At 32.6% G+C, this 8,716-nt stretch overlaps 2 protein-coding genes across 2 annotated transcripts in view; one reads left to right on the top strand and one right to left on the bottom strand.

The window, feature by feature from the left end:
- LOC107629357 (protein ABHD17B) overlaps positions 1-2,972 on the top strand; it is a gene marked incomplete at its 5' end in the record, with an annotated part of 3,680 nt that extends 708 nt beyond the window's left edge. Inside the window, 4 exon segments of the mRNA XM_016332134.2 lie at positions 1,285-1,321; positions 1,423-1,659; positions 1,769-1,816; positions 2,192-2,972. Coding sequence (XP_016187620.1) covers positions 1,285-1,321; positions 1,423-1,659; positions 1,769-1,816; positions 2,192-2,707 — 838 coding nt within the window.
- LOC107634137 (serotonin N-acetyltransferase 2, chloroplastic) lies at positions 5,832-6,812 on the bottom strand. The gene has a single exon (XM_016337714.2). The coding sequence runs from the start codon at positions 6,466-6,468 to the stop codon at positions 5,881-5,883; it is 588 nt and encodes a 195-aa protein (XP_016193200.1). The 5' UTR covers positions 6,469-6,812; the 3' UTR covers positions 5,832-5,880.

The raw sequence follows: 8,716 nt of genomic DNA on the forward strand, positions 1-8,716 counted from the left end.
AGTATTGGGGACAATATTACTCTTAATTCTAATTTTATATTATAAAAATTGAATTTTTATTTATTTATATGATTTGGGCAATTGGGTTTGTTTTATTAGTTTTTCTAAGTAATGGGGTATCTGGAATTACGTTCGGAGTTATGTTTTTCCATTGGATGGGGACCAATCTTACTCTTGATTTGAATTTTAGTATAAAAATGATCTTTTTAATGTTCTAGTTTATTCTTTGTAACTTTTTCTTTATGAGGATTTGTGTTGCATGGTTGTCTCCCTTTTGGAATTTTGTGGATCAATTGAGACTGGATGTGTTTTTCTGTGGTTGGATTTTTGGCTGAATTTCGGTGGCATGTGTTTGTTTTGGCATTTGATTGGATTATGACCATTCATTTGAGGGGAATGAATTGGCTTGGATTTGTTTTGTTGTGCTTTTGATGTTGATGGATTTGTTTTGCAATAAAGAATTCAATGGCTTTGTGGGGGGTTTGATTATTCAATGATGGGTCCAGTTTGTTAGGTCATGAGTTCCGGCTTATCTGGCAAGAGTTTTCATGTTGCAAGCAATGATTTCCAGTTCCTGTGTATAATTCCTGTATCAATAGTACACTAATCCCTTACTTGTGAAGCTTGATCCATGTTTTGTAATTGAGTCTTGCACGATTCAAAGTTATGATGTGAAGGTGTGAACATGGTACTTCATAACTTTCATCGGTACTTAATGTATCGTCCGTATCTGTTCATCGTCAACCAAGTTGAAATTTTGATTGTGGAAGAAAAAGAACTTTGAATTTAGCTAGCTTTTTGGTGAAACACTACTTTTAGAGGTCATGAGTCAAGCATATAAAAATGTAGAAGGTTAAAGCATGTGTAGTTAAAGAAAAAAGAATATAAATTTGGGAAGTTGTCGTTGACAAGTGACGATGCGACGTCTGGTTAACTATTTTGGACCATGGATTGACCAAAACTTTGTTCTTCAGCTCTAAGATTGCCTGATAAACAATGAAATTGTAAACTCTCATGGAGTATTTTTGGACTAAAAATGACAGGAACTTGTGTTGCAGTTGATTTGATATACTAATGACCTACATCCGAATGATTGTAGTTAGATCTCAAATGAAAATATGTCATATTGATCTTTTGCTCCCTAATTTAGGGATTTTGTTCCTGTTACTTCTTGCCCTGCTGTCATGATATTGTTGTGTTGTTGTCAAAGAAATGATATGTAAAATGGAACATTTGTAAGTCAGAGGTTATTGATTTTGAAGTATCTTTTTTCGACGTATGCAGATACGATTATTCAGGCTATGGACAATCATCGGGGAAGGTAATGGGTATATACACTTATTTCTTGTTTATTTAGTACTCTTAATCATTGCAGGCAAACGAATGCCGAAAAATTTGTTTATCTTTGATGCTCTCTTGCAGCCAAGTGAGCATAATACGTACGCCGACATTGAAGCTGCATATAAGTATCTGGAAGAGAACTACGGGACAAAGCAAGAAGACATAATCCTTTATGGTCAATCTGTTGGCAGCGGCCCTACTTTGGATCTCGCGGCTCGTTTACCCCGACTGAGGGCTGTTGTTCTCCACAGCCCTATACTATCTGGGTTGAGAGTCATGTATCCTGTGAAGCGGACATACTGGTTCGACATTTATAAGGTTAGATTCTTCATTGTCCGATGTGCTTAATGTCATTTGATTTGAGGATTACATACATGCAGCATTCTATCCCTGAACTAACTCCTGTTATTGTCGTGCCGTTGTGCAGAACATCGATAAAATTCCATTGGTCAAGTGTCCGGTGCTAGTAATTCATGTAAGTAATCTATTGGCAGGTTTAACTTTTCACTTCGTCATTTTTTCGTCCAATAATTAACTTTCATATGTTATCATAATTTCTTCGATTGGGATCGTCAACTCGGGCTTAGCATCAAAGTGACAAATGCAGTCTAATTAATGCAAATAATCTGCACTATTTTACTTGGTTGATAAATTTTCCTGCTAAATCTTGTAATGTAAAATCGTGATACGACATGAACTGGTATTCGGCACAAGAAAAAGGATTCTGTTTCTACCAGCCTTTGCAGCTGATTGAAACATTTTTAAGTTGTATTCAAGTGATCATGCTTTCTATGTAGTTATGTTTACGGGTACTAATGTCGAATTTGGCTGTGTGTGTACTTTTCTTCAGGGAACTGCCGATGAGGTCGTCGATTGCTCTCATGGCAAGCAATTGTGGGAGCTATGCCAACAGAAATATGAACCTCTATGGCTCAAAGGAGGAAACCACTGTAATTTGGAACTCTTCCCGGAATACATTCGACATCTCAGAAAATTCATATCTACTGTAGAAAAGGCGCCGTCGCAAAGACTAAGTTTTAGGAGGAGTGTAGATAGAGTTGAACAATCCAGGGGAAGTGTTGATACCTTTGAAACTCCGAGGAAGAGCACTGATCAGAGGGACAAACCGAGGAAGAGTGTCGATAGGACCGAGAAGCTGAAATTCCACGAGTACAAAATCAATAATGCAGACAAATTGGAGAAGTTGCGAGTCCATTTCGACCAGGTGGAGAGGTCGCGAAGGAGCGTGGAGTACGACAAGTCTAGAATCATGGACTTGCAAGATAAGTCCAGGAGAAGCGTCGATGTCCAGTTCGAGAGGCCGAGGAAGAGCATCGATTGGCTCGACAGAGTTCGCCCCGGCTAAACCAACCTCTTCTTGAAGCACAATGTTACATTGGAGATACTGAATTTGCAACATGGGAGGGGGGAAAATACAAAGAAGAATACAGACACAATTACTTACACTGAGAGGGGGGTTTTAACTTATGGTTTGAAGAATGCAATATGTTGCTCTTGCAGTTTCATACTTCCATTGCAATGTTCATGTAGATTTGGATATGTTGGTATTGGATATTCTTAGTTCTTCTTCTTCTTCTTCTTCTTCTTCTTAATATTATTTCTTCTCATTATTCTTATTTTCAAATGAAGTGACTCTAACCTTGTTTTTAGTATTAAAATGAACTTAATATCAAAGGTGGGCACTCCTATGATTTGTAAAAATTCACATGAATTGAATTATAGAATAAGGCTTTATTATTTGTTATAGCAACAATCACCTCCTTTGTAAAAATAAGCTCTTGTACAAATTTCAAAAAATTTAAAACAATGATTAAACTCAATTTCTTTGTTCAAAGTTATAATCTTTATTGGTGAAAATTTTGTGGCCACTCTTTGAAATTGCAAGAGCTGTTTGCTGGGATAATTGTAGTCATTGTTTTATATTGGTTTAATTACTCTGTTGGTTCTTATAGTTTCGCAAAATTTTCAATTAGGTCTCTAACTTTTTTTTTTATTTTAACCGAGTCTTTGTACCAATTTTTTTTTAATTGGACCTCTACACTTTTTTTTTCCTTTTATTTAGGTCTATGTACCAATTTTTTTTTCTATCCTATAGAATTAAGCCAATTACTACTAAGAGGGACTTAATTGAAAAAAAATTTGGTGCAGGGACCCAATTAAAAAGAAAAAAAGTATATTGACCTAATTGAAAATTTCACGAAACTATAGAGACCAACAGAATAATTAAACCTTTTATATTATTGTTTACAAGTGTAATTGCAAATTGCAAAGTTACTATCGATCATTCTACCTACAGACAAAAAATCAGCTACTAAATCAATTAATCGTATCAAATATGTTAGAATATAAAATAAATGAGATAATACATGTATTTATAGACAAACACAAGATAACTAACTTTCTTTTGTTTCTCACGGTATCTCTTAACTCGACAAGTCAAGAACTAATTCATCGCAAATCTGAGCTCCGTTTAAGGGGTTTTGTCGTTAACCAATGGGTTATTGCATACATAAAACGGAATTCGAAAATTTCAACACTTATTTAAATGAATGAGTGACCTGACTATTCGATCTATCCAAATTGATTTACACAAGATAATTAATTTGATAGCTGATTTTCGATATACTTTTAATATTTTTGTGTTACTAGTGCAAGGTACATTGCATATTTGCATTTTTTTTGAAATTGCAATGACAATTATTACATAAATGTGACCACAATTTAAAATTTGAGCGTCCTTGAAGAGAGCTATGAGTGAAAAGAAAAAGAAGTGAATTTAAAACGTGGAATTTCCGCAATGATACAAAAGCTGTATGTTGTAGAATAGCTTAATGCTGGGTTCCAAAAGGCAAAAGCTAAAGCTTCTGTTCAAATTCAAGAGAAGGAAGGTTCAATCATGGAGTTGACTCAAGTTATGTTGCTTTGGATTCACTTTTCTAACTTTTAACATTCAGTAACTTTATTTCTTTTATGCCATCAAGTTGAACTTATGATTGCAAACAAAATAATTCACATTTTTTGGTTCAAGGATGTGCGTTATTACAAGTGGACTAAGAAAAAAAATAGACAAAAATATATATTTTGTTTCTATCATTTTAAAAATTATCCGTAATGTTAATTTTCTTTAGTTTTATTTTAAAAATTTAAAAATAAATTTCAATTTTATTTTTTTTAAAGTCAAAAGAAACTCAACACATACAACCAGGAAATAAAAGTGTAACAACTCTTATATCATTTTCGGCATAGTCATCAATGACATGAGTTTGTTTCACACCATTCCTTAAAACTACAAAAAGATTTAACAATGCATTCCATCGCTACCGTTGTCTTGTTCTAAAAAATGAGTTCATTCCTATACAACCAGATATTCCAAATCACGGAAAAAAATCCCAGTAACTATGTTTTACGCTCGTCTTTTCTCGAAGGCATCATCCTCCAACTCTTAAAGTGTTCTCTGATGGACCCTGGGCAACACCAAACCCGACCCACATAAGTAATCCATGCGCACCATACCTGTCAAGCATACTCACACCAGTGGCGGAGCCACGTTATAGAGAAGGGGGGCAATGGCCCCCCCAAAATAAATAATATGTATGTATAAGTTTTAATTTTTAATTTAGTTTTTTTTTATTTTTAATTTTCCTTTCTTCTTAACTTATATTTTTCATGTTGGCCCCTCCCAAAAAAATTTCTAGCTCCGCCTCTGACTCACACGTAACAAACAAATGTTGTACAGTTTAAACAAATGTTGTACGGTTTCAAGTTTCTTGTTACACATCACACATATATTGTAATTCTGATCAATAATGCCAAATTTACTCAAGCAATTATTTGTATTAACTCGGTCTATTAGTACAAACCAAGTAAATAATTCAACTCGAGAGAAAACTAATCCTTTTTGGATTCCATTCATGTATTAATATTAATTTGATTAATTATCCAAATCAGTTTCTAAAATTTTTAAAATTGAACATTTTAGTCTCTCAACTTTTGAAATAAACAAAAAATTTCTTAAAATTCAACTCCAGCATACAAATCAATCATAGCCTTATTTTTTCGTCAATAATAAATTAATACAATACAATATGTGATAGTCAATTACTCATGTGTACAACTAGACAAATTAAAAAGAACAATATAATACAATATATATATTAATTCAAGTCTCTATGTCATTTTTTTGTCAAGAGAAATAAAACCAAAGATTAATTTGTTCCAAAATCAAATTCTTGATAGAATTTTTTGTATATTTCAAAAATTGAAGAACTAAAATGTCTGAACTGATTTAGATAATTATTCTATTAATTTTGAGAGCTCAAGTTTGTTTTCAACTATTAATTTTACTTCAAAAAATTGCACTTGAATTTTCGTTGTCAATATTATATAAGAGTATTCAAATATCCTAATGTCGCCTAAGCAATGTTAAAAGGAAAACTAGAACAGAGAGTAACTAACAAACAAAAAAAATGATTAACAAATATGTTATGATAAATAAAAATAAATAAATAAATTGTGAAATTATTTGTTCTTGTTCTTCTTGTTCTTCCTGGAATACACCATTCCCCGAATGCCATCAGGGTCAGCAACAAACCCTAGAGGCCTATAGAATCCAAGAACCCTAGGCTCCGAGTAAAGAGCAATGTTCACGATCCCTTTTTCTAGAAGCTCCGATATCATTCTCTCCATAACCGCTTTCCCAAGCCCAACTCCTTGGAACGATGGATCCACTACCACGTCCCATATTATCGCGTTGAACACTCCGTCGCCGGTTGCCCTCGCAAACGCCACCGGCCGCCGTGTACGGAGGTACTCCACCCACAGCAGCGATTCAGTGTGCTCCAGCGCCACGCGGATCTTCTCCGGATCTCGCTTCGGGAACCCTACCGCCACGAAGACGCCGTTGAGATCGTCGAGGTTGAGGCCGTCGGCGCTTCGGCGGAGGACGAAGCCGCGAGATTCGAGGACCTCGTCGGAGATGGAGAGAGGGTAGCTTGTGGCGTTGGTTGGGGTTTGCGATGAAACGACGACGTTTCGGGTTTTGAGTTTGGGTTTGAGTTGGAGGCGGAGAGAAGGGAGAGGACTCGAGATGATGCCACGTAAGAGCATTATATTATAATTATTATTACTATTATATTATGTATTTTTTTAAAAAAAAAAGAAAATTTGAAAAAAAAAAAATTGGAAAGTTGGTAGTGTTTAAAGGTTTAAGGGCCTTGTGAAATAGATGATGAAGATTGAAGATGTGAGTCATTATATTTGATGAAGTGAATAGGATTTTTTGTTGTTGTTGTGATTTGTGGTTGTGAGAGAGGCTTTTGTGGATAACGTTTGTGTTGTTTGGTTGGGAGAATTTTGTGCAACAAGTGTTTCTTTTTTTTGATAAAAGAAGGCTTGTGTTAATTAATTTAAATTGATCGAGTAGTCAATTTATTCAAGTATTCGAAATTCGAATTTCATTTTGTGCATGTAATAATTTATATCTGTGACGGATTAATTCTAAACCTGGGAGTTAAAAGAATATGGTGGACAATAAAAAAAGAGGCTTGTGTTCAATAATAATAATAATTTTGATTAGAATAAGAGCTTTAAAGAACAGAAGAACATATAATATGTGTTGTTGATGCTATGTCCTTGTCAACTTCAGCACACATATTGTTGAGAGTTGAGACAACCCTGCCTAGGAATGTTGCAGTGTTTCTGCATAATGTCAACTCCCTGTATTGGATATTTCAACTTGGATTGGGGCTAATCTTAGCTTTATTTTGAATTTTATTATAAAATTATATATTTTTTTTATTTTATATGTTGATTAAAATTTAAGGTTCAATCCCTTTCTCTTTTTTTTTTTAGCTCAAGTAAATTTCAACAGGGAGATATAAATTCTGACAAATCTATGACAATAAAAAGTATTAACATCCTCGTAATAATAAAATTAGTAAATGGGAAAATAAAAATTCAATTATTATTAAATTTGCAATTTTTATTTTATGTAAGTTTTATTAGGTCAGTATCTTGTTTTAAAATGAGCAAACTCTTATTACCTCATTTTTTTTATGTAACTTTTTTATTTCAGAGAAGTTAGGTCCCTATATCTACAATTCTAATTAATGAAAAAGTTGTACAACTAGATTAAGTTCCAAGCCTTTTTAGTTTGGACTGGATTAATTTAGTAGTTTTAATTGGGTTATGGATGAAATTTGAAACTTCAAGATGGGTGTTTACTTTATCTTCTTCAAGGATCATGGACTTACTTGGAGTACAAGCAAGATAAGTAACCAAGAATGCAATAACCAATAAGGCCCTGGAGAAGCTGTATTAATTAATGCATTTAATTGGGATGAAATTAAAAACAACTCTTATGGGCAATGTCCATGTGATCTTAAATAACAACATCACTCTAATAAAGTGGCCAAGTGGGTGTGTTTATGTTATCTCCATACTCATCATCCCATGTTCATATATATAATGAGCCATACAAGTGAGTATTCTTAAAATTAAGAAATTTAATTAATTTAGTTTAGTTTAGTTTAGTTTCCTTCCTTTTTACAAGTTTCAAAAGATAAATTAGTTCCTAAAAATGGGAAAACTCTCATATAATTTTAAATAAAAATTGAAAAACTATTTTACACTTACATCCAATCACATAATGTCATATTAACGAAAACAACAACTTTTTATATTGACTACGTTAATTGTCATCCAAGAGAATAATTGTGATTGCACGACTGTATAAAATATTTTTTACACTGTCAATGCATGAAAATTAAAGTCGTTTAAATAATTAAAAGAAAACAAAGGATATAGTAGTCCGTTTAATTATATAAAGAAGAGATTACTATGCCTTTCTTTAATTTATCCTAATTAATTATATGAGAAATTACTTAAGGATTTTCCCATGCTAAAACACTAATTGATCTTTCAAAATTTTTAATCAATATTTACTATAATAAAAGAAAGAAAGAATACACTTAAACTTAGTTTAGGTAAAACTTGTGCTTTCAAATTTTTTTTTAAATAGGAGTGTTTCTGAAAATACCTAACAAATTATTTTGTAAAATTAAAAATCTAATATAATTTTATATATTAATAAATATCTAAATTTTCGTGTTTAAAAAAATTATCTTTTAAAAATTAACTTTTACTAAACTATTTTCAAAAAATAAAAATTTTATAAAACCAGTCAGTTAGTCTAATCTTAGTAGATAATATTTCTTGGTATATATACTAAAAGTAAAACTAAAAGAAAGTAAAAGGATATCCAAATAAGGTAAAGCTAGCTTGTTATCGGTGAGGCAGAACTAGATATATAGCTCTTTCACAAAATTAAGTTAATAAAAAACAAAGTCTTTAAATG

Source organism: Arachis ipaensis, chromosome B03, assembly GCF_000816755.2.
Source record: "Arachis ipaensis cultivar K30076 chromosome B03, Araip1.1, whole genome shotgun sequence".
Classification (NCBI taxonomy): Eukaryota; Viridiplantae; Streptophyta; class Magnoliopsida; order Fabales; family Fabaceae; genus Arachis; species Arachis ipaensis.